At 52.5% G+C, this 25,802-nt stretch overlaps 3 protein-coding genes across 3 annotated transcripts; 1 reads left to right on the top strand and 2 right to left on the bottom strand.

Annotated features, from left to right (window-relative positions):
• Positions 1–526: 526 nt before the first annotated feature.
• On the bottom strand, positions 527–6,422 carry SPRED3 (sprouty related EVH1 domain containing 3). Its single transcript, XM_068993301.1, has 6 exons — positions 6,298–6,422; positions 5,907–6,087; positions 4,626–4,794; positions 4,444–4,520; positions 1,908–2,051; positions 527–1,192 (listed from the first exon to the last, which is right to left on the bottom strand). Exons 1-6 carry the CDS (start codon positions 6,363–6,365, stop codon positions 527–529), a joined length of 1,305 nt encoding a protein of 434 aa, XP_068849402.1. The 5' UTR covers positions 6,366–6,422.
• A 3,071-nt stretch (positions 6,423–9,493) lies between these two features.
• Positions 9,494–12,380, top strand: GGN (gametogenetin). Its single transcript, XM_068991709.1, has 2 exons — positions 9,494–11,391; positions 12,263–12,380. The coding sequence occupies exons 1-2, from the start codon at positions 9,494–9,496 to the stop codon at positions 12,378–12,380; spliced, it is 2,016 nt and encodes a 671-aa protein (XP_068847810.1).
• Positions 12,381–13,004: 624 nt separating this feature from the next.
• On the bottom strand, positions 13,005–19,047 carry PSMD8 (proteasome 26S subunit, non-ATPase 8). Its single transcript, XM_068992442.1, has 7 exons — positions 18,820–19,047; positions 17,740–17,812; positions 17,516–17,618; positions 15,971–16,136; positions 15,401–15,501; positions 14,166–14,277; positions 13,005–13,483 (listed from the first exon to the last, which is right to left on the bottom strand). Exons 1-7 carry the CDS (start codon positions 18,988–18,990, stop codon positions 13,346–13,348), a joined length of 864 nt encoding a protein of 287 aa, XP_068848543.1. The 5' UTR covers positions 18,991–19,047; the 3' UTR covers positions 13,005–13,345.
• Between the last annotated feature and the right edge of the window lie 6,755 nt (positions 19,048–25,802).

Below are 25,802 nucleotides of genomic sequence, written 5' to 3'. Positions count from 1 at the left end.
TTAGGTGCATTCAAGAATCACTGGGGGGTGATTCCGGGTCCTATGGTTTAAGATCTGGGAGTAACTGTATACAGGTAGGGTCACGTTCTGGCCACTCCTAATTATTGGGCTGTAATCTGACGGGGTTCATGGTGCCAGGCATGAAGGGGGTCTAGGTTGGTAATTTGAACAGGGAGTCAGGATGAGCCCGGCTCTCAGGGATCCGTGTGCTCCCTGCCTGCCTGGGGTGAAGAGTCTGGGGATCCCTGGAATCTCCTTAGTCTAGGTCGGGGTGGGAGTGGAGAATGGGGAAGCCAGAACTCAAGGGGCCTGGAATCTCTTGGACAGACATCCCAATGAAGCTGGTTCTGGGGTCTCTCAGTCCTACATTTGGGGTCCAGGTTCCAGGTCTGGGGTCTCTCAATCCAAACTCAAGCTCCAAGTTCCGGGTGTGCCTAGGTTTGGGTTTGGGGTCCGAACGGAGTCCGGGGTCCCGGACCCTCAATTTTGGGTCCTCGGTCCGGCTGCTGGACCCATCAGGCCGTCCTCACCGCGCAGCCTCTTCGTGGCGACCTCCGCAGCCGGCGCAGCCGCATCGCGCCGCGACCCAGTGGCATGCACGCAGGGGCGCGTAGCAGCAGAGGCAGGGCACCGCGAGCGAGAGCGCAGCCAGCGCGGCCCAGCGCGCGGCGGGGCGCGGGTGGCCCGGCTCGCAGGCGCACGGGTCCGAGAAGTCGCCCTCGGCATCCGACAGGCAGTGGTAGAGCAAACTCTCAGCGCACCACAGGCAGCTGAGACGGCGCACAAGCAGGCGACCCGGATCCGGGGCCTCGGCGCAGCGGCCACCACGACCATCAGCGCGACGGCGGAAGAGCGCGCGGCAATGCACGCAGCGCGCCGCCTCCTCCGCCTCCGGGGAGGCCTTGGCTGGAGCAGGGGCCGGGCCAGGGCCTGGGGGTGGGCGAGCCGGGGGTGCTGGAGGCACAGCCTCGGTGAGAGGGGCGGGTAGGACTGCGGGGGGCCCTAGGGCTGCGCCCCTCAAAGCGCCGGTCTTGGCGAAGCGCACGACGCAGGTGGACAAGGCGAGGGGTGCGGGCGGCCCCGCGCGCCGGTAATCCTCATAGCCGCGGCCGCCCCAGCCCGGGCCTCCTGCCCCAGCCAAGGGCTCTGAAGGCTCCGGAATCCCCGTGAACGGTAGGAGCGGAGGGTAGCTCTGTGGGACCAAGATACAGAAGAACAGGTTAACGGGCTCTGTGATCCCCAACATGCCACCACAATCCATCCCGGCCTTAGAAGACCCGAGAATCCAAAGACCCAGCCACAGGCCTCATTTATCTTAGCATCCTGTACTGGGATCCTGATTGCCTGGGGTCCCGAACTTCTAAGTTCTCAGCCCACTCCACTCCCAGGGACAGACAGAAGACTCCAGACACAAGCCCAAACTTTAAGAACCCAGTGGGCCAGGCTCTCAGTCCTGTCCTTTCTCAAGATCCAGGATTCCTGTACCCAGCCCTTCTCAGATTCAAGAATTCTGGACCCCAGCCATCTTCTCCTCCTTCTCCTTCTCCTGCAGGAGTTTGGTCACCAGGTCCCTTTTACTCCTTTGGATACTGAGTCTCACTCCTCGTGAGTTAAGTACTAAAGAACTCCTTCCATGAGTACCACCAACTCCCTAATATATATTCATTGTCCAAGTCCTCCCCTAAACCCCTCTGGAATTCAGAGCGTTCCAATCTCCAAGAGCGCAGGAGACACGCGGGAAGCCCTCACCCAACCTTCCCAGGAACTAAGCTTCCCAGGCCTAAGCTCCCTCGCCACAAGACATGTCAGCCATTCCTTGGAATCTGTGATTTCTTGCCCTTCTGCGGCCTCAGCTCCCGCCCATGTCGGGACCCCGACGCCTGGCCTCCTTTTCCCGGGAGCCCCACCTGAGCTGATGAGCGGCGGCGCTGGGGGGGCGTGGCCGGCCCGAAGCCGGAAGCTGACTCCACGGTGACGATGGGGGCCGCCGCTGCGCTGGGAGGCGTCTCCTGGTGGCTGTGACTGGAGGAGGAGTCGCTGTCCACGTGGGACTGGGGGAGATTGGCGGCCTCAGAGCCGGGACCTCTGGCACAGCCGATGCCCTTATATAGACCCCCTCCCATTGCGAGCGAGGGCTCTGTGGCCAGGCAGACCTGGGTTCAAGCCCCGGCAATGCCACTGACTGCTTGTGTGACCTCCGGCAAGTGAGCTCAGCTCTTTGAGCCTCAGTTTCCTCCTCTGTAAAATGGGGATCATAATATTGTCTATTCATAAGGATGTGGTTAGGACCCACTGTAAAGGGCATAAACATGCCTGAAGTACAGGAAGAGTGGGAAATGGTTATGATAATTGGACTCCCTCTTATCTGCTCAGCTTACCAACCTACAGAACATCAAATCCTCCTCCCTTCTCAGAACCCCTGTCCCTTGGCCATCAGCTGCCTTCCTGCCTCCTGCCTACCACCACACCTTTAGTGGGGTAGTTCCACCCACCTAGAATGTGTTCCTTCCCATCCAAACCAAGCTGTGTCCTCTACAAGCTGAAACATCACTTCTCAGACCTTCCATTCCTTTCTGTGACTTGGGAATTACTCCTACCTCAACAGATTACTATCCTCAATAAACATTCATTGAGCACCCATGACTTGCCAAGCTTGCAAAGGCCATTGGGAGGATATGAGATGGAGCACAGAAAGCACAGCATCTTTCCTGAGAAAGCACTCAATGGGATCTGTCTGGGTGACTTTTGTAGACCCCTCTACATCTCCCATTATACTGGGAAGCCCCCCTTTCTGCCCAGGGAACCAAGTTTGTTCCTACATGTGCTCTTGAGACATTCCCACTGTTCCCAGCAAGGGCCAAATCGAATCCGACATTATGTGCGTTTATTCATTCAATCAATTTATTCAACACATATTTACTGAACACTTACTGTCTACCAGGCACTGTTTTAAGCATTGAAGATGCAGCATGAAAGCAACAAAAGATCCTTGCACTCCTGGAGCAGACATTCTAGCATGGGAGGTGGATAGTAAAGTCATAGATAAGAAAATTGTCTATTGGGAGAGGAAATAAAACTATCTTAGAAGATGGGGGAAAGAACAAGATAAGGAGCATTAGGAGACTGCAGTTTTACACAGGTTACTCAGGGAAGGCCTCAGGGCTTCCCTGATGGCTCAGTGGTAAAGAATGCACCTGCCAATGCAGGAGACCGGGTTTGATCCCCAGGTTGGGAAGATCCCCTGGATTAGGAAACGGCAACCCACTCCAGTATTCTTGTCTGGAAATCCCATGGACAGAAGAACCTGGTGGGCTACAGTCCACAGGTTCGCAAAGAGTCAGATGCAACTTAGCTACTGAATAAAAACAGGCAGGGCCCTCACTGAGGAGGAGACTACGTGTGTAAAGCCCTGAAGGAAATAAGAGAATAAGCCATGTGGAAATTTGGGAATGTTCCAAGACAAGAGGACCAGCCAGTGCAAAAGCCCTGAAACAGGAATCTGTTTTCCCTTTTGACTTAACAGTGAGGAGGCCAATGTGGCTGGAGCCTAGTGAGCATGAGGGAGATTAATAGGGGGCCAGCTGGTGTGGGGTCTTATGTGCCTCTGTGAGGACTTTGTCCTTTACCAGGAGTGAGATGGAGCCCCGGTAGGATTCTAAGTGGAGGATATCCGTGATCAGACTTAGATGTCAGTAGGGTCCCTCTGGCTGTGTGGGGGGAAAGGAGATGGAGGAGGGGGGCAGTTGATGATGAGCAGCTGATGAGACAGTCCAATTGGGAGATGAGGTTAACTAGTCACCAGGTTGGAGGCACAGTCTGATAATTTTGAAAGTAGAGCCAGGGAATTCCCTGGAGGTCCCAGTGGTTAGGACTTGGTGCTTTCACTGATGGGCCCAAGTTCCATGCCTGTTGGGGAACCAAGATCCTGTGTGCTGTGAGATGAGGCCAAATTTTTTAAAAAAGAAAGTGGAGCCAATATGTGCTGACAGACTAGATGAGGGGGCATTAAAAAAAGGAAAGGAGTCAAGGATGACTCCAAGGTTTGAGCAACTAGAAGGTTGGATTTCCCATTGATTTGTTCACCTGTTTACTTTTAATATTTATCCATTTTTATAGTATACCTTAAAATTTTTTTCTGCCTTTCCACACTAGAATAGAAGCTCCACGAGGAAAGAGACTTTATTCTATTCACTGATGTATCCCCAGTGCTTAAAACACTTCTTATGGAAGGTGTTCAATAAATACCCTTGGATGAATGGGTAAATCATGATAGAACAGAAAAACTAAAATCACTGGGATTGAAATTGACACTAATCGGTTTTGGCCCGAATTTGTGTCCCCAGCATGTGGCATGGTTCCAGATACACAGTAGGTGCTCAAGAATGTTTGCAGAATAGAAATAGCCCCCTGCCCTCCCAGCAGCCTTGCACCCAGGAGACTCACCGTCAGAGGGCAGGGGGTCTCTGCGGTGTCCTGGGAAGGGGAGGAGGAAGAGGAGGAGGAGGAGGGGGTGAGCGAGCCTGGGGTCAGGAGAGAGGCAGAGCAGTGAGTTCTTGGGGCCAGGCTTCTCCCACCCCCCACCCAAACCAGCCCAGGCTCCAGCCCCCACCACCTGCACCACTCACCTCGACCCAGAGCAGCAAGCGCTGCCAGCAGGCTCTTCTGAAACTCATCTGCCTCGGCCGGGCTCTGAAACGTCAGCCCAAACTTGCAGTCACCCAGGCTCCAGTGATGGAAGATGGGGTTCACCTTGTTGTAAACCAAGCCTGGCCTCAGGGTACACTCCAAGGTGATCTGAAGTGGAGGCAGGCAGGAAGGGTCCAAGTCAGACATTCTCTTCCTGCCAGAGCACCTCATAAATCTCATTTCCCCATCCTAGGTGCACCCTTGAACCCCAATCACACCCCAGTATTGAGCACACCTCTGATACTCTAATATTTCCTCCCAAACCCTTGATCTCTACATTTTCCTAACATCTCCCTCCCTCTGATATCTCAGTGGGCATCCCAAATTTTATTGGATGCCTCAAAAAATGTTAACCTCCTTCTGATAGCCAATATCACCCATCTAACTCAATTGTACTCCCCAAGCTTTACTGAACATCTCAAAATGTTAATCCCCTTCTGATGCCCCAGTAATCTCCCCAAATACCACCTCCCAAAATTTTTTTATCAAAATCCCACAGATTTCCCCTCAGATGCTGGTCAACACCCTAGATGTTCTCCCATCTTCTTGCCCAACATCACCGTATTTTTTCCACACCATTTCAAATCCCCCTACACTGTTCCTTCCAACCCCTGCTCTGAAATGCAACCCTTACCCCAAGCCTTTTCAAACAATCCAAACCTTTCTACTACATCCCCAGCTGAAACGTCAACAGTCTCTTTCCATTTCATGCCAGACAGCCCAGAATATTCCTGCTGAACCCACAACAGGATGGTAAACCCTATGTGACACTTTCAGATGGTCCCCCCACCAAAGGCCTCCAATACACTTAGGGCAGAGCGGCAGGTGGTGTAAAATTCCCGTGGTGAGGATCTCTGAGCAAGATGGAGCCAGGGGGAGGGTTCTGAGCCAGCCGAAGAGGGATACGATCTGAGTCAGGTGTTAGCCCAGCCCCAGTGGAACAGGCTGAGGTTGGGGGAGGGAGCAGGAGGACAAGGAGACCAGTGAGCAGGCTGCTGTGGCCGTCCAGTGGGCAGTGACAGGGGACGGGAACTGTTTGACACCCTCAATAGTCCCCAAACTCCCCACTCTCATCCAGAGGACAGAGTCACTTCCAGCTCCATCCCACACCCGGGTTTGATTTCGGCTGGGAGATGACCTGACCTCACCTCTGCATTCCCAGCCCCATCCCCCTACTTCCCCACACCCCCACCCCACCCCCACGCCCCAGGGTGGCTCACTTTCTGGTCCCGGAGGCGCTCCCCGTGGATGACGTAGTGCCCCTGGCGGGCCCCCCCCTCGGGCCTGGCCCCTCGGACCCGACATACGCTCACCTGGCTGAGGCCCCCGCCCCCCACAGGCAGCCAGCCCCCACTGGAGTCATCTCGGGCCATCACCACGGCTCGGACCCGAACCATGTACCTGGAGGAGGTAGGGGGACAGGGACAACATGGTCAGTGAGCGTCATTCCTGCTCTCCTAGTCAGTGTTTCCCCAGCCCTCACCGCCCCTCTTCATCCCTCACAGCCCGATCTACTGTCTCCTTAGTCACCCACACTCCCCTTACCTTCTACACCCACCTCCTTCCCCATGCCCACCTTCTGCCCATACCCGTCACCTCTCTTATGCCCACCTTCTTCCAGCATGGCTTCTTTCTTCCTCTTGCCATCTCTTTTCTCCCATGCCTACCTCCTTCTCCATATCTACCTTTTTTCTCCATACTCACCTTGCCTCCCTTTCCCCATCTTCCCCATCCTCACCCCCAGAGCTTCGCTCTTCCACTTCCCTTCTTCCTCCTGCTCATCCCCTATCAACCCTATCTCCTTCTCCTCCCTCAGCACGTACCCACAGCCCCACCCATCGTCCCCCTCACAGCTGGGTGCCTGCGCATATGTATTTTCTTAGAGCCCATCAACTCAGCTCCAGTCCCCCCTACACTGCCTCCGCACCCTGCCACCCAGGCCACTGGCTGGGTGAGAAACCCAGGCTGTCTTCCTCCCCACCCCCCCCCACCCCTTCCCGGATTTATGAATGAGACCGGATGCAAAGCTCACTGAGTCACCCAGCAACGGGAGATGGGCAAGGAGCAGGGAGAGAACCAGAAATGGCCAGAGACAGGCCGAAAGAGAGATGGAGGCAGAGGAAGCCAGAAACGGGCGATCGAGAGACATCCAGAGAGCATTTCATTCACAAAAATCAAGCCTGCTCCCTCAGGCCCCTGCCGAGGAAAGGCAAGGGGGAGAGATTGCGGGTTGAGGAACTGATCCCTCCTCCTTTCCCTCCCCGCCCCAGCATCCTTCAGAACCATTTTACCCCGCCCCCCAGCTCAGGGGACGTAGCCCTCCGCCCATAATTGGGATCAGCGTCCAACCCCTCACTACCACCTAGCGCAGGGACCATGGAGCCCCGGCCTTGAGGACCCCAGCAACGAGCTCTAGCCCCTTCCCCTACCAGCAGGCTGCCGGGTTTCCCCAGTCCTTCGGGAGGGGAGGGGGAGGCTGCAGCGCCCCCAGCCCCCTTTTCTCAATGGGATGGGATTTTGTGAATGAGCAGTCACGTGACGCTGCTTCCTTTGTCCGCCCGCCTCCCCCGACAACAGGTGAAACAGAGAAAGAGGGCAGGGGTCCTCTCCCGGGCCTACTGGGATGGGACGCCGGGATTTCTGGATGCCCTACGCTCCTCACACAGCTGTTCCCCGGGGGGGAGTGGTCCCCTGAGTTCCTCAATGGTGAGGGTCCAGTACGGAATTTTATGAATGGGGAGTCCTCGGAGGAAGTCCAGGCCCCCTAAATGGTGACCGATACCCCAAATGGCTGCCGCGCAGTTCAGGGGCCCCCACCTCCTTTTCCTTCCAGTCAGGGTCTGGGGGGGCCCCGGTGGGCAGGAGGGGCAGCGCGGTCCAGGCCGCCCCCTCATCGTGACAGGCTGTCTGTCAGCCCCCGCCCCCTCGCCCCCCTCGGCACCTGCCTGGGAGGCTCCGGCCGGGCTCCGAGCGGTGGCGACGTGGCCTCCTCCTCCTCCTCTTCCTCCTGCTCGCTCCGGCTCCCTCGCTGGCTCCGGCGGCGCTAGAGACGGGCACCGGGAGCCGGGGCGCAGGGGGAGGGAGGGGGAACCTGGAAGATGGGTGGGGGGGAGGGGGCGGCTTGGGGGAGGGGTAAACGCGAGGCAGGCGCACTTGCCCGCTGGGTCCTAGAGCCCGGCAGTGGCTCTAGCGAACAGCCCCCCAGCCCGCATTTTCTCAGGATCCAGACAGGATCCCCTACTTTCCCACCCATCCGCGCCATTGGCCCTTGAGGATATGGAGAAGGGGTCCAGGACGGAGCCTGGTCTCAAGATTCTAAAGAGGCGAGGGTCTACGTTTGTGGTTCTAAATGGGAGGGGCTGGGTGCCTGACTGGGTTCGAAAAGGGGTGGGGCGAGAAGGGAGCCTTCGCAAGGGGGCGGGGTCGGAGGGCCTAGAGGAGAGGGTGCGGACGCCGAAGGCGCGGACGAGCGCCTGCGTCAGGGAAGGGGCGGGCCCACGGAGGAAGGGCCTTCTAGGCCGGCCCGAGGAAGGAGAGGGTCTTGGGAAGAGAGGTTGCCAGGTCTTAGAAGGGCGGAGCTTATAAGTAAATTGTCTTTAGGGGCCGGACGAAGGAGAGTTCCAAAAGGGAGGAGCTACGTAGCAGAGTTCGTAATGGGCGGGGCTTCGGGAGAGGTAATAACGGAGGGGCGGGGCATTGTAAATGGGCGGGGCTAAAAGAAGGTTCTAAAGGGCTGAGGCCTAGGACTACGAGGTCTGGGGGGCGGGGAAGAAGACACCGGAGTATTTCAAAGGGAGATCCAGGTTCGTAAGGGGCTGTGCTAGGCTGGCTCACAGGAGGGCGGAGCCTCGAGCTCGGGGGCGGGGCCTAGATCTCGGAGTCCGCCCTCGCTGTCTCGCCCACTTGCCTTCACCCGCACCCCCGTTCTTTTCGGTTATTTTCTGCTACGGCCGTTTCCCGCCCTGCCCTGGGCCCAGGGGGCCGCGGTCTGAACTTTGGTCAGCTGGAGGAGTTGGTGAGTGGCATCCTCCGAGCGAAGGAGGAGCCAAGGAGGAGCTTGGGGAAAGGGGTGGGGCCTGAATGTGAGGCCTGCCTCTAGACTAGGAGCGGGAAAAGAAATTTAGGATTAAAGCCGGGAAGAGGACAGGACCAAATGATCAACACAGAGAGAGGGATCTGAGGGTTAGAGGTGATGACTGAGGGGTTAGACTGACAAGAATACCAGAAATTGTTAAGCGGAGGCGGGGCCAGACCTGGGGCAGGGGTGGGAGGGGACTTGAGAAGGCCCGATTCTTTGACAATCGGGGGCGGGACAAGAGGGCGGGGGCGGGGCTTGGGCCTCAGGAGCCCAGTTTAAGTTCTGGAAAAGAAGCTTGAACTCTTTGTAGGCCTTATAGGCTACAGAGGCCGACATCATGAGTGTCGCGGCCTGCGTGATTGCCAGGGAAGCGGGCAAGACCTATATCTTGGAGCTTAAAGACCTGAAACGTGGCCACAGTGTAGGGATGTGATATGAGGGACCAGCCAGAGACACAGAGACCGGACCTTAGTACACTAAGAGGATGGGAGACTAAGTATCTGAGCAGGAGCTAGCTGTATGGGGCCATGAGGAAGAAGGCGTGAACGTCAAGAGTCAGGGAACAGGAATGCGGGGAGAAACCAGTGTCTGAGTAGGTCTTGAGGAACAAGGGTTGAGTCGGTGCTGGCGGACAGGACCAAGTTCAGCCAGCTTCGGGGGGTTCCCCACAGCCCTGGCAGATTAACTGGCGGAAGTTTTTCTGACCACAGTCCCCGACCTCCGTCAGAAATGGGGAACGTGCAGTCGGAGCCGTCCGCGGGCGGGGGCTCCAGAAAAGAGCAGGCCTCGGACCGGTCCTCCGACTCCCGCCGGACATCCCTGGTGGAGCCCGAGGTGACCCCTTCCTCCCCGGCCATGCGCCTGGCTCGCGGGCTGGGCGTCTGGTTCCCTGGCAGCTCCGCGCCCCCGGGACTCCTGGTACCCCCGGAGCCCCAGGCCTCACCCTCACCCCTGCCCCTGACCTTAGAACTGCCCTCGCCAGTGACGCCCCCTTCAGAGGAGGCGGCTGCGGCCGCGGTCTCCACACCACCCCCGCCCCCCGTGGGGACCCTGCTGCCCGCGCCGTCTAAGTGGCGAAAACCCACGGGCACTCCGGTGCCCCGGATCCGCGGTCTGCTGGAGGCGAGTCATCGCGGCCAGGGTGACCCTCCGAGCCTCCGCCCGCTGCCGCCGCCGTCCCGGCAACTACCCGAAGAGGACCTAGACCCTGTCCCGAGGGCCCCGTCTCCGACTCCGCCGCCCTTGGAGCCGCGGAAGCCACCACTACCGCCACCTTCCGACGGGCAGCCCCCGGACCGCAGAATCACTCCTGCTCTGGCCACACCCGCCGCAACCCCTACAGAAACCCAGGCCAGACTCGGCAGCGAGGGCCAGACGGCCAGCGGGGCCCGCAGGGGGGCACCTCCCCAAGCAGGCGAGGGCGAAATGGCCAGGCCTGCGGCCTCCGAGCCCGGCCTGAGTCTGTTGTGTAAAGTCACCTTCAAGTCGGGGCCCCAGCTGGCCCCTGCGGCAGCGTCGAGTTCTTTAGCCGCTAAAGCCTCTCTGGGGGGCGGCGGCGGCGGCGGGCTCTTCGCCGCCTCGGGCGCTATCTCCTACGCTGAAGTCCTGAAACAGGGGCCCCTCGCTCCTGGGGCCTCTCGCCCCTCGGGAGAGGTGCCTCGGGGAACTCAGGAAGCAGAGGGCGGTGATGGAGACGGCGAGGGGTGTTCTGGACCCCCCTCGGCGCCTGCGTCCCACGCCCGGACCCTTCCGCCGCCACCTTATACCACCTTCCCAGGCTCGAAGCCCAAATTTGACTGGGTGAGCCCTCCTGATGGCCCTGAACGCCACTTTCGCTTCAATGGAGCTGGCGGAAGCGTCGGGGCGCCCAGACGACGCGCAGCCGCTTTCTCAGGGCCCTGGGGCTCCGCACCACCTGCTCCAGGGCAGATGCATCCTGCTCCCGGGTCCCGGAGGCCCGCACCCGCCTTGCTGGCACCGCCTATGTTCATCTTCCCGGCGCCCACCAATGGCGAGCCTGTGCGCCCAGGGCCTCCCGGCCCGCCGGAGCTGCTGCCGCTGCCGCCGCCGCCGCCGCCCACGCCACCATCCACGCCACCTCCAGCGCCGCCTCCCACACCGCAGCCGCCCGTGATCCAGCCAACGCCGCTGCCCGTGACGCTCCCGCCCGCCCCGGGCTACTTGGAGTCGGCCGTGACTCCCGCCCCGGCTCCCTCTCTGTCCTCCGCCTTGGCTGCCTACCAAGCCCCAGCCCCGGCCCCGGCCCCGGCCCCGGCCCCATCCCCGGCTCCAGCTCCCACTGTGGCCGAGCCATTGCCACCTGCGCCCGTGCCCGCGCCCGCGCCAGTCAAGACCCGCACTCGCAGGAACAAGGGTCCTCGTGCAGCCCGCGCGGTTCCGCGTGAGGATGGCGCCCCCGGAGATGGTCCCCGCGATCGTACAGCCACTACTGTGACTGACAGCGGTGGTGCAGGGGGTGGTGGCAGCGGAGCTCTTCCGGCGGGGACAGCTAACTCGGGCGCCGCGCGCCACTGGCCACCCTTCCAGGTGCTTAACTCCTGTCCCTGCAAGTGTTACTGCCGCCACCAGCCACGCCACCGCCGCCTGCCAAGAAACGTGTCTGCTTGGTGAGGGGAGGTCAGGGAGGAGGGAGGGAAAGGGGATACCCCTCCAAGTCCTGAACTTCACTTTCCTGGAGGGCCCCATTCAACCTTTTGGCCTCCTGACCCCAGCTGCCCCCAGACCCTCCCCTTGGCTGCATATCAAACCCAACTGAACTCCAATCTTTCAGAACCAATAGGAGCCTTGATAGCACACTGCTCCCTGACAGAAAACACCTTGGCCCAGCCCCTTAGTATCCAGACCTCTGACGGATAACCTCCCTTGTTACTCTCTGGAGCCATCAGGGGTACTGGTCCCTGCTGGCCTGATCCTATGCACTTCCTTGACCCTGTCCCCAATGAGATTAAGAAGGACCATGTCTCAAGCTCTTCAGGGACAGAAGAGATGATGGTCTTCTGGAACCAAGTGGTTATAAATGCAGGCTTCCAAAGGAAGCCCCAGTCCTAGTCCCTCAGACTGCCGACCTCTCCAGTCCTTGACCACCAGAGGGCGCTGATGTCCCAGTCCTTGTCCTGCAGAGATTACCCTTGATGCTGCTTCAGGGGAGACACTGCATCCTCTGGTTACCTCTCCTTCACCCCTTAATCTCAAATCTGGTCATCATCCAGGTCTGTTGGACCTTGAGTCCTGAGTCACAGGGAGACCCTCTCCCTTGGAACCTCTGGGGCTCAGCTGGGGCCTGGAGGGGGAGTTGGGGGAACCATTATCACCAGCCCTCAGCCCTCTTTCCTACTAAGTTTGTTCCTCAGATACAGCCCAGATCTAAACTCCCTTTGGGATATTCAGTCATGGTCTCTCATACAGATGGAGAGAGTGGAGCCTAGAATGGGTAAAGGCCTGGCCACACAGGTTCTGATGATTCTACCCTCCCTGTAGGCTGAGCACGCCCACCAACCACCTGAGTGAGCCACCCTGGGTCGCCACCATCAAGTTGGCCGGCTCCCTGGTAGCCGGGCTGGAGCACTATGACTTGCAGGCGACCCATTCCAACTGAGTGCAGTCTGCTCAATGCCCTCTGCCACCCCTCCTTGGTAATAAAAGCTATCCAGATGCTGAGATGCCTATCAGTCACCAGCTAAGGGTTGGAGGGCTGAGGTGGGGCAGAGGTCTCCCTGAAAGCACCGCATCCTGGGAACAAGAAGCTGGACCCAGACCAGCAATAAGGGAGGTTCTGTTCATCCAGCATGTGGACTGATGAGCCCGCAGGTGAGACGTTCTCTCCCCCCTAAATATCATCAACCCCATTTCCAGGCATTCTGGTGCCAAGCTCAGGGTTTAGCCCAAATCACTCCGGAAAGCAGGAATGATCATTCCCATTATGCAGCTGGGAAAACTGACTCAAAGAAAATCTTGAAAATCCCACAACCCACAAATGGCCCAGTCAAATTTGGCCTCTGCCTTCAACACCTTGAGAACTTCAAGGGCAGAAAACAGGCTGGGAGGTACAGAGGTCCTACATCACAGCACTGGCTCAGAAGAGTGGGAGTAAGGCCCACCCAGGCCAGGACCTTGTGCCTTTTGTTTCACAGAGGTCGATTTAGCATGTCATTTTAAAAAACTGGTTTAATCACTGCAAGTATTTTTCAATATCAGGACATTTCGCCCCCTTCACTGAACACTGGTACTTTGGCCTGGCCTTTGAACGTCCACAGCTAGCCTCAAGAGTCCCTCTACTGGGGCCTGTCCCTCCCTCAGGCCATCTGTGTTGGAGACTCTGAGCAATGGCCATTGGAAAGAGGCTGATCCAAGGTTAGCTCAGACTTCCTCGTGCCCTCAAACTTCCAAGTTCTTCAGAGGTAATAAGAACTTATGTCCCTACCAGTCCACTTGGGGCGACAAGGGCCTAAGAAAGAAAATGTCAATCCATCTTTATTGCGGGGGGGCGGGGGGGGGGACGACTCTGCACTGCAACTGCCTTAAATAATGCAAGCCGTGCCCCACCCCAGTGCCTGGTGGACTCTAGACGATCATCTCCAGCTGCCGGGCATACTCGATGACCTGTTTGGCCAGCTCTGTGGAAGGAATGGTGGTATCTTCCGGCTTCTGCTGCTGGCTGGCAAAGCTGTAGTAGTTGTTGAGGCCCAGGACCCACCCTCGCTGCAAGAAAAGAGAGATGGGAGATGGGTGGGGTGATCACACACACCCTCCCCAGGCCCCCGAGCCAGCACTTACCCATGGAGGCCCTGGCTCACTTTCCTCACCAACCCTGGGCAAGTAATTTCACTTTTCTGTGCCCCTGTTTCTCCATGTTTGAGATGGGACCCTAATCACACACCTCTCTGGGTCTGTTGTGGGGATTCAAATGAATCAAAAGTACTGAGAACAATGTTTGGCCCAGAGTAAACAATCATTAGATATCAGCTGTCCCCATCACCCAAGTTCAGGTTCACCTATTCCAGTCTGATCGTGACCCTCGTCAGTCACCAGGGCTACTCCACCACAAGCAGCAGCACCTCCAGGGACCCTGCTCCCACACAAACACCCCAGAGCCAATGAACCAAAGTCTTGTGGGGAAAAGCTGCACTCTCCAAGGAATTCTGAGGACAGCCACCATCAAGCGCTAAGCCTCCCCCTCCGGCTGGTGGCAGGTGCTGGGCTCAGCTCATCCCACACATGAAACCCTCGCCCCTTTCTACAGATAGGGAAACTGAAGTTCAGAGAAGTTTGGCCACTTGCCTGAGGTCACACAACTGGAGTCTTGCTCCAGTGTCCCTCCAGGCCATCCCACCCTGCTGTTAGCGAGTGGACCCTATGGTCCCTTGACCTCCACCCCAGCCACCTTCTTGGCGTAGTCTGTCATCTTTTTGGGTGTGTTGAAGAAGAGGATCCGGGTGGCCTCAGTGAAGAGGATTTTCTCATAGGCCTTCTCGATACAACCAGCAATCTCATCCCTGGGGGAAGATGAGTCTCATTATCGTACACAGACAAGGCCTGGCCCTTCAGTTCAGCACTTATGGCTGAAATATGTTACCTGCCCCATTTATCCCATCAAGGCTCAGGGGAGAGTAGCTTGACTAGAGTTGCAAACCTAGGTGCACAGCAGGGCACACACTCAGGTCTCTAGGACTCCTGGGCCCAGGCTCAGATTCTCACTCCTAGCCATGAGGACTTCAGGCTTGGCTGAAACTGAGTCTCAGATTCACATAAAGGGATCTCTTCACCTAACACCCTCCCCCACAGGATCCAATCCCAAGGGGGTTCTCTGTACCCATTTTAAGAGGTCAACACTAAAGTTAAAAAACAGCAAGACATCAAGCCACTGAAATGGGAGAAGGGGGTAGCTCTGGGCAAAAACCAGTGACAAGGAGGAGCTTGCCTGTTTGTGAGTATTTTATTAATATCTCTTAGGCCAGGTGGTAGGTATGTGGGCACTCATTATATTATTCCCTGTGCATTGCAGAGAGTAGAAATATTTCAGAGTTAAAAATAACCTAAACCTACTCAACTGCCCCTCCTCACTCCCCGCACCTCTCTGGGCCCAGCTTTGTCACTGGAGGAATGAGAACTCCACTCAATCTGGTGCTTTGCCCACGTGAACCAACTGTGATGCCACCTGAACATGTGGACTTGTACACGTCATTCCCATCCGCCCATGCAGTGCTGCCTGTGTACACAGCAACCCCCAAGGAGCTAGCAGGATTTGGTGGCCCTATTCTAAAGAACGAAAAACTGAGGTTCCACAGTTTAGGTGACCTGAGGTGAAGCCAGATGACTCAAGGAGTACTTCCATGAGAAAGGCAGCAAGGTCTCTGTCTGTGCGCTGAGCTGAGCACTGTTTGGGCACCAAGCCCATGCTCAGGATCGAATTCTATGGGCCCATACACACACACGGCCCAGAGTGAGAGGAGGGCTCTTACCACCATCTCATGACCAGTTCCAGTTCACAGAAAAGGAAACTCATGTGCCCAGCCTCCCCAGATCACAAGTGGCCCAAATGGGATTCAAACAGACAACTGTCTGACTCTGGAGTCCAAGCTCTTTCTATACTCTGCAGGGCCCTGGCCCCCCACGCACCTGATAGTGTCAAGCAGGATGTCGATGAAGAAAGTGTAGCTCTCGGCGGGAATGTTGCCTTTGGCCAGGAATACCTTGTTGTAGCTGCCCTCCATCAGGTACTGTAGAGAACGGTGGGGAAGAAGAGAGGGTGAGGAAGAGGCAGCACAGAGGCATCCCCACTGAGGCCTCACTGTAATCCCAGTGCCTCCAGAATCTACACTCTGCCAGAATACTCTCTGCCATACAGTCACCATTCCCCATGCAGATGGGGTCCTCCTCTCCTAGGAAGCCCTCCCTGGTATGTACACACAGACACAGACACACACACAATCATTTTGTTTACTATCTGCTTCCTCAGATGAACATCAACCTCATAAGATCTGAGATTTGATCTGTTTGGTTCACTGTACAGTCGGAAAACCAACCAAAGTGCCTGTGTACATGACTAGGGCTCAATATGTGTTGGAAAAATGGGCAAATGAGTCCACAGGCTGAGCCCTGCCTAGTCTTCCAGGAAACCCTCCCGAGTGTCTCTCCCTGCGCCGCTCCCTTTAGCCAGGCCCTCCCCTCCCGCTTCCTCAGCCTCACTTGCTCGAGGGACACTGGATGCTTGATGTACACGTTGGTCTGGATGTCCTTGGCAGGCAGCCGCTCCAACTCTGTGTGGAACTCAGCCACCCGGTTCTGGGACAGCAGGAAGAGGAGGTTGAGGCCCAGAAGCTGGTGCATGTAGGCTGACTCTGGGAGCTGCTCCCTATGGACCAGAGTGGGAATCCAAGGTAAGGAGGGCTTAGGTGCCAACCAAGCTCCCCACACCACAGGTACCAGGGATCCACCCTGATGACTGCCCGATGCTCTCTCCTTGGAGGAGCACTAGTTCCTGGATTTTCAGATATAATTGAGGCTCAAAGAGACATAAAGAAGTCACAATCATATGGGCCCTAGAAAGTGACCTCACTCCAGTAAAGTGACTAAGCCTCATTCCCCTAACTGTAATAGAGGTGGGTTAAATGAATAGGGTTAACTGATTTAGTTATTTAATCCAAATACAGTGATTAGAATGGTATCTGGCCCCAACAAATATCACAGAAGTGCTAATTATGATTATATTAATAAGCATTACCTTCACTTCTGGGGGAAAACTGAGAGTTAGAGAGATGAAGCCACTTGCCCAAGATCATATAATCAGGAAGGGGGGAAAACAGCTTCAAATTCGGTTTTTCTAGCTGCTTCTGTCAAATTCTTAACCATCAGTCTCCATGGAAACCCCATTCGGTTATGAAACCATTCAGTTTCATATTCAAGGTGCAATCAGTGAGTCTCTGCTCTGGGCCAGGCTCCATACTAGGCTGTGCTGGGACCCAGCAGTGACCAAGACCCTTCTGTTTCTAGAAGACTCACAGTCCAGTAGGAGAGACAAGGCCGGGATGGGAAACACACAGACAGAAGAGTCAGGGCTGATACCCCATTGGAGACCACAGGAAAGAGCCTGGTCTGAAACCTGAGTGCTACAGAGACTCATGACAGGTTCTCAGCAGGCAATCAACATGGTCAAATTTTAGTGTCACGAAGATCCTCCCAGCTGCCATGGAGGGATGAATGGAAGAGGGCAAAGCTGGCATCAAGGCAGATAAAACGGGACGGTGGCTACCTTGGGGAGTGGAAATTTCTAATGGGAATGTGAAGGAGGAGACAGACCAGAGGGTAACTGAGACTGGATGGCATAATCCCAGACTCAGGCCCTCCAGGCCAACCACAAACCCTGAGGCTTCTGGGCACACAGCTATGCAGAGGGGGAATTCCCAGGCGAAGGAAGATGTCCCAAGTGGCTAGAGCAACAAGGATATAAAGCTGCCATGTAAACCACCCACCCCCTCCAACACACACACTACTGTGTGCTCAGCTGCATGCAACTCTTTGTGATCCCATGGACTGTAGCCCGCCAGGCTCCTCTGTCCATGGGATGTTCCAAGCAAGAATACTGGAGTGAGCTGTCATTCCCTTCTCCAGGGGATCGTCCCAATCCAGGCATCTGCCCATCTCCTGTACTGGCAGGCAGATTCTTTACCACTGAGCCACCAGGGAAGCTGCTACACACACACACCCCAAATTAGGGGCCAGGTCCATTCTCACTTGTAATCGAAGTAGTAGCATTTGAGCTGGGCCATGTACCGCTCGAAGGAGGGGATGTCCTTGCGTAGGATACTCCACTGAGCCCCGATCTCCAGTATGTCACCTGTAGGCAACAGAGAAAGTTCTCAGGAGGTGACCAGAGTCCCGACCTTGACCGCCACTGCTACCATTCCTGCCACGACCCAAGTCCATAAACCTCCCCCATCAACTCCAGTGACACTCACGGGCCAGAATGAGCTGCTGCTTGGTCAGTTTGGTCCCTGTGGTTGGCAGGAAGTTGAGCTCCAACAAAACTAGCTGAAGAGGAGGGCAGGGGAAGGAAAGAAAGAAGATGGGACTTTAGGTATGAGTTATTTACTTTTATCTAGGCCTTCATTTTCCCACCTAGAAAATGGAACTAGCCATCATCCCTGACTCATAAAGTTGTTATGAGTATTAAAGGAGTCAGTCAGATCAGGGCCTGGACACATGATGTGGGCTCATTTAGGATGACTTCATGTTACAAGTATTAATAGACCCACTGGGGAGACCGACTCCATGCCTGACCCAGTGGAATCAAGGGAGAGGGGAGACACTAGCACCTTCGGTTCTTTGGCAACACTTTCCCACACCTTGTTGGGGGTGGGACCAGCTACCCTCCTCAACCTACACCAAGGAGGAAAGGGGGCTAATCTCTTCCTATGGTCCAGCTCACACATCATCCCTTATCAGATACCACTCCCCTCAGCAACGTGGTCCAGCCCACTGTATTTGTACCCCTTCCACCTGGCCTGAAGCAACCCGAGCCCCATTAAGGTCCTCTGCTCTAAGAGCATTTTTCCCAGCTTCAGTCTTGCCCTCATAACTTAGCTGGGCCCCTCTCTCCAAAGATCTATCCCTAAGCCCCAGATTTCTCGGACCCCAGCTTAGCCTGTTCTTAACCACGAACCCCATCATCTCAGCCTTCTTCCATCTCCCTGTCCAGTCCTCATTTCCCACTTGGTGGCGGCCAGAACCCTACATCACAAAAGCTGACAGCCCCATCCAACCACTCCAACCAGCCAGGCCTCCAAGCACCAAAATTTTAACCTCTCACTCGGTGTGCCAGAAACACCCTCTCCATCACTCCCTACCGTGGGGCCGCATTTAGTCCGTTCGAGGTCCCTCTCACATCTACGTGCCTCCAAACCGCACCTCGGCTCCTCTGAATCCTTCACCCTATTAGATAGCCCAGTCCGCCTTAGTCTCGTCCTCGCGCGGTTTCCCCCTGAGCGCGAAACTCGGTTAGGTCTGGACCCCGCGAAGCACCGCCGGCCGATCCTTACCTTGAGACGGCCCAGCTCTTCCCCGCACTTGCTAAGATTAGGGCTTTTCCGGTTCCACTCGCCCTTGAGCTGCTCGTACATGCCGGCCGCGGCCTGCAGGATCGCGCCCGAGGCCGCCGCAGTCCCCGAGCTCGAGGTGCCGGCCACCCCGTTCACCGCCGTGGCCGCCATCTTCCGTGATGCGGCAAACCGACAGCCCGGTTTACGGCAGCGACGCCTACCGACGCTCACCCGACGGAAGTGGGGCCGAGAGGTGGAGCCCTAAATCGGGGGCGGGGCTACGATGGTTTGCCTCCGCCCGCCGGGCTTAGCGTTCAGTCGCTCTCAGGGAGGTGCCCTCGGAGCCCGGCCCTTAATGAGCTTGTCAGCCAGAGTTCCGCCTCTACTGTCACTCAAAATGGTAACCGGAAGTCGCCCCTTGCCCTAATTGAAAATGGGGCAGTCGCAACGCCTCCGCATTTCCCGTAGCCAATATGGCCGCACCGGCTTCACCCTGAGGTCTGTGTCTTGGAGATTTCACCCGAGCGGCACCTTTTTCTACACCAAGAGGTGGCGGTGGTGGAGCCATTTGATTAACTGTTATTCTTCCCATGTTACAGACAGGCTTTGAGAGACTGGGTAAACTTCCAAGAGACTAAAGGCTGAGATTTGACTCTAGTTCTTTCTCACTAGTTTCTCAATGCATCTTTCCACATTTTCTCCAAGCTTGTACGAATACGCATAAACTTTACAAAAATCATCCAGTATTAATGGCTTAAATTCCACCATCAGTTCAGTTCAGTTCAGTCGCTCAGTCGTGTCCGACTCTTTGCGACCCCATGAATTGCAGCACGCCAGGCCTCCCTGTCCATCACCAACTCCCGGAGTTGACTCAAATTCACTTTCATCGAGTCGGTGATGCCATCCAGCCATCTCATCCTCTGTTGTCCCCTTTCCGTCCAGCCCCCAATCCCTCCCAGCATCAGAGTCTTTTCCAATGAGTCAACTCTTCGCATGAGGTGGCCAAAGTACTGGAGCTTCAGCTTTAGCATCATTCCTTCTAAAGAACACAGGGAATTCCCAATTCTTTTTTTTTAATCCCTACCCCTGATTCCTCCATCTATATCACACCTGCCTATTTAACATCTACTTTTCCTCAATTCTCTTGTCTTCCATCATTTAAAATGTCATAAGAGGTAAGGATATTTATCAGTTCTCTTTACTGCTGTATTCCCAGCCCGAGGAAGACAATATTTCTTGAATGAATGAACGAGTGTGTAAATAAATTGTGTCTTTCATCCACGCTCCGCTGGGCTAATACCGCCCCCACCCCCGCGGTTCGCCCCGCCCAGCCTATTTGCCAAGGATCTAATCTCCCCAATCAGGGATTGAACCTGGGACATCCAAGTGAAAGCACCCACTTCTAACCACTGGACCGTCACGGAATTCCCAAGTTGTGTCTTAAAAAAAAAAAAAGTCTTTAAGGAAAAACTGCCTCATATTAGTGCTATATATATTTTCTAAAAAGCACCATGCTTTTTAGCAATAAGCTAAAGACATCTCTGGAGATTGATGGACATATTTCTGAAACTTAAAAAAAAAAAAGTTGCACAATATCCCACAATGTGACTACACAATTCATTTAATGGTTCCCATTGACATTTTGGTTATTTTTGTTTGCCATTTTCAAGCGTTGCAATGAAAATTCTTGAGGTGAGGAGGAATTGGAGAAAGGTGGTCAAAAGGTACAAATTTCTAGTTATATATAATTGGGATGTAATGTACAGCATATGACTGCAGCTAATACTGCTTTATGATATATAGGAAAGTTGGTAAGAGACTACATCTTACAAGTTCTCATCACACAGAGAAATGTTTTGTCTTTTTTCTTTCTTTTTACTATGTCTAATCTCAGAGAGAGAGCAATGAGCAGTCCTGAAGAAAAATCTTAGTTCTCTGCCAGGGGATTAGACCTGGGTAACCTGGTCGAAGAGTTGACTCATTGGAAAAGACTCTGATGCTGGGAGGGGTTGGAGGCAGGAGGAGAAGGGGACGACAGAGGATGAGATGGCTGGATGGCATCACCGACTCGATGGATGTGTGAACAGGGAAATCTTTTTTGACCTCAGGAGTGGGCACCTTGTCTCTTTGCTTTAGTAAAGCTCAGCTTTTGCCACTAGCTTTGTCCTTGGAGAGTCTGGGTGAGAACAAAGCTTGAATTTTAGTCCACTTGACAAATTCCTGGTGTTCAGCCAAGAGGCCCACTGTCTCCTACCTCATGTCTATATGAGAAGATGGGTGTTAGCTGGACCTATTGTGGTCATCATTTCACATTATATGCATATCAAACCATCGTGCTGTATGCCTCAAACGTACAGGGATGTATGTGAATTATTTCTCAATAAAATGGGTGGACAGGTTTTTGTTTTTTTAAAGATTCTTACATGCATTTGCTTGAATACATTTGTTTTAGTGCTAAGGGACAGATCTTAGGAATTAAGATTACTGAGTTGAGATAGGTGTATTTTTCATTTTAATAGACATCATAAGATTGCTTTTCAAAGTTGTAGCAGTTCACAGTTCCACTAGCAATGAAAGTGCTGATGGTATCACAGCTACTAGGCTTTAGAACTTATTTTTTTTCCTTTTACCAGTCTGTTACAGGACAAGCACTGTTTTTTTTTTTATTGCTGTTGTTGTTGCTTTAGTTTGGATTTGTGTACTAATAAGGTTGAGACCCTTTCCTTCATTTATTAAACACTGTAATTTCCTCTTCTCTAAAATTTTCTTCAGGATTATTGCATTTTTCTAAAACTTTATAGTCCCTTCTGCTTATTGGAGATAAAACATTTTATCATATATGTTGCAACTATTTCCTTTGGCCTATTGTTTATTTTCTGAATATATATATATATATATATAATTTATTTACCATCTTTTGCCATGCAGTTTTCATTTTTAAATAGTCAAGTTTATGAAACTTTCCCTTCATGACTTGTTTTTCCCCTTTGTGAATTCCATATTTTCTATTTTGCTTAAGAAGTTCTTGCCATGTCAGAGTAAAACAAATATTCTCCAAAACTTCTTGGCAAAGTATTTGTGTTTTCCACATGTAATTTTTTTAACACTTGAATTAATTTTTGCATATGTTGTGAAATCTAAATTTGATATCATCCTCACAGGCAATTTTTTTCAGAACCATTTATTGGATAAGCTATCACTTTCTCACCAATATGAAAAGCATTTATATCTTATATTAAATCTCTTCAGTAATCAGACGTGTTAAGTCATTCATTATATTCTATCGGTCTATAGTTATTCTTCATAAATACCATATTGTCTTTTTGTTTGTGTTTTTTTTTTTCTTCATTGCTCTCTGCGGGTTTTCTGTAGTTGTGGCAAGCAGGGGCTACTCTTTGTGGACATGCACAGGCTTCTCATTGCAATGGCTTCTGCTGTTGCAGAGTGCAGGATCCAGGACGCTCGGGCTTCAGTAGTTGCATCGCATGGCCTCCGTAGTTGTGACTCGAGAGCTCTAGGGTGCTGGCTCAGTAGCTGTGGTACATGGGCTTAGCTGCTCTGTGGCATGTGGGATGTTTCTGGATCCCCTGCTTTGGCAGGTGGATTCTTAACCATGAGACCACCAGGGAAGCCCCATACTGCTTTTAAAATATTCTCGGTAAATATCATACTGTTTTTTGTATACATTATATATATATGTATATATTTCATGTTGAGGTGAAACTGACATAAATTAATCATCTTAAAGTGAACAATTCAGTGTCATTTAATTATATCCACAATGTTATGCAAACACCACCTCTGAAAAAAAAAAAAACCCACCTCTACCTACCTCTAAAACATTTTCATCATCACAGAAAGAAACTCCATTCCCCTTAAGCTGATGTTGTCCATTCCCTACTTTTTCCTCACCCTTGGTAATGATCAGTCTGCATTCTGTCTCTGTGTATTTGCCTATTCTAGGTATTTCATATAAACGGTATCTTAAAATACATGACCTTAGATGTCTGGCTTCTTTCACAAAAACCATTATGGTTTTGACCTTAATAGATGTTGCAGAATATATCAATACTTCATTCCTTTTTATGGCTGAATAATGCTCCAGTGTGTGGATATACATTTGCTTTACCAATTCATCTGCTGATGACCATTTGGGCTGTTTTCACCTTTTGACTTTGTGAATAGTGCTGATATGAACATGTATACACATGTACTTGTTTGAGAACATATTGTCAATACTTTTGGGTTGTATATCCAGAAATGGATCTGCTGAATGACTCAGTAAGTCTAGGGTAATCATTTTGAGGAGCCACCAAACTCTTCCACAGCATCTAAGCAATTTACATTTCCACCAGCAACATACGAGGGTTCCAGTTTCTCCATATCCTTGCCAATAGCTGTATCTGTTGTCATTTTTAAATTATTATAACCATCACTAATAATATGGAAAATTCTGAAAGAGATGGGAACATCAGACCACCTGACCTGCCTCTTGAGAAACCTGTATGCAGGTCAGGAAGCAACAGAACTGGACACGGAACAACAGACTGGTTCCAAATAGGAAAAGGAGTCCGTCAAGGCTGTATATTGTCACCCTGCTTATTTAACTTATATGCAGAGTACATCATGAGAAACGCTGGGCTGGAAGAAGCACAAGCTGGAATCAAGATTGCCAGGAGAAATATCAATAACCTCAGATATGCAGATGACACCAACCTTGTGGCAGAAAGTGAAGAGGAACTAAAAAGCCTCTTGATGACAGTGAAAGAGGAGAGTGAAAAAGTTGGCTTAAAGCTCAACATTCAGAAAATGAAGATCATGGCATCTGGTCCCATCACTTCATGGGAAATAGATGGGGAAACAGTGGAAACAGTGGCAGACTTTATTTTTTGGGGCTCCAAAATCACTGCAGATGGTGACTGCAGCCATGAAATTAAAAGACGCTTACTCCTTGGAAGGAAAGTTATGACCAAGCTAGATAGCATATTCAAAAGCAGAGATATTACTTTGCCAACAAAGGTCCATCTAGTCAAGGCTATGGTTTTTCCAGTGGTCATGTATGGATGTGAGAGTTGGACTGTGAAGAAAGCTGAGCACCGAAGAATTGATGCTTTTGAACTGTGGTGTTGGAGAAGACTCTTGAGAGTCCCTTGGATTGCAAGGAGATCCAACCAGTCCATTCTGAAGGAAATCAGCCCTGAGTTTTCTTTGGAAGGAATGATGCTAAAGCTGAAACTCCAGTACTTTGGCCACCTCATGCGAAGAGTTGACTCATTGGAAAAGACTCAGATGCTGGGAGGGATTGGCGGCAGGAGGAGAAGGGGACGACAGAGGATGAGATGGCTGGATGGCATCACTGACTCTATGGACGTGAGTCTGAGTGAACTCCGGGAGATGGTGATAGACAGGGAGGCCTGGCGTGCTGCGATTCATGGGGTCACAAAGAGTCGGACACGACTGAGTGACTGAACTGAATTGGTGTGAAGGGATATCTCACTGTGGTTTTGACTTGACTTTTCCTGATCATTAATGATGTTGAATGCGCTTTTAATGATCTTTTCATTAAAAAAAATTAATGATCTTTTCATGTGTTTATTGGTTATTTTACATATCTTTTTTGGAAAACTCTCCATTCGAGTCTTTTGTCATTTTTAATTGAATTGCTTATGGTTACAGAAGTTTTTCATTTTCTATACTGTAGTCTTGATCAGATACATGATTTACAAATATTTTCTCCTATTCTGTGGGTTGGGTTTTTTGGTCTTGATCGTATCCTTTGATTCACAAAAGTTTTAAATTTTGATGAGGTTCAATTTATGTTGCCTGTACTTTTGGCATCATACTTAAGAAACCATTGACATATCAAAGATTTCCCCCTATTTTTTTTTTTATAGCTTTAACTTTTTTTTCCATCCTGCATTCCTTGTGGGATCTTGGTTTCTTGATCAGGGATTGAACCCAGGCTGACGGCAGTAAAAGTGCTGAGTCTTAACCACTGGATCACCAGGGAATTCCCGGTAGTTTTAATTCTTAAATTTAGAAATCTTCTGTTTTAAAATCATCATTTTTTCATCTTTTTTTTTAAAAAATTATTGATCTATTTGGCTCTACCGGGTCTTAGCTGCATCATGTCGGATCTAGTTCCCTGACCAGGGATCAAACCTAGGCTCCTTTCATTCGGAGTAGGGAGTCCTAACCACCGCACCACCAGGGAAGTCCCTTAAATTTAGAAATATGGTTTGATTTTGGTTAATTTTTGTACCTGGCATAAGAGAAGGGCCTACTTTTTCCCTTTGCATGTGGACATCCAGTTTTCCCAGTACCATTTGTTGTTAAGAGTGTCCTTTCTCCTTGGATGGGTCTTGGCACCTGGTCAAATATCAATTGACTATATGTGAGGGTTTATTTTGAGCTCTGTGTTCCATTACACTGGTCTGTATGTCTGTCTTTATGCCAGTCAGACACTGTTTTGATTACTGTAGCTTTGCAATTTTGAAACAGAAAGTATGAGTCCTCCAACTTTGTTCTTCTGTTTCAAGGTAGTGTTGGCTATTTGGAGTCCCTTGCAATTCCATATGAGTTTTAAGATGTTCAAAATTGCCATTGGGATTTTGCTAGAGATTCCACTGAATCTGTATAGCACTATGGGTCATGTTATGGACTAAATAGTATTCTCCTAAAACGTATATGTTGAAGCCTTAACCCCCAGGACCTCAGAACAGGACTGTATTTGGAGATCAGTTCAGTTCAGTCGCTCAGTCGTGTCTGACTCTGTGACCCCATGAATTGCAGCACACCAGGCCTCCCTGTCTATCACCATCTCCCGGAGTTCATTCAGACTCAGGTCCATCGAGTCAGTGATGCCATCCAGCCATCTCATCCTCTGTCGTCCCCTTCTCCTCCTGCCCCCAATCCCTCCCAGCTTCAGAGTCTTTTCCAATGAGTCAACTCTTCGCATGAGGTGGCCCAAGTACTGGAGTTTC

The sequence above is a fragment of the Capricornis sumatraensis genome, chromosome 20, assembly GCF_032405125.1.
Source record: "Capricornis sumatraensis isolate serow.1 chromosome 20, serow.2, whole genome shotgun sequence".
Lineage (NCBI taxonomy): Eukaryota > Metazoa > Chordata > Mammalia > Artiodactyla > Bovidae > Capricornis > Capricornis sumatraensis.
This window is presented reverse-complemented; position numbering and strand designations above follow the sequence as displayed.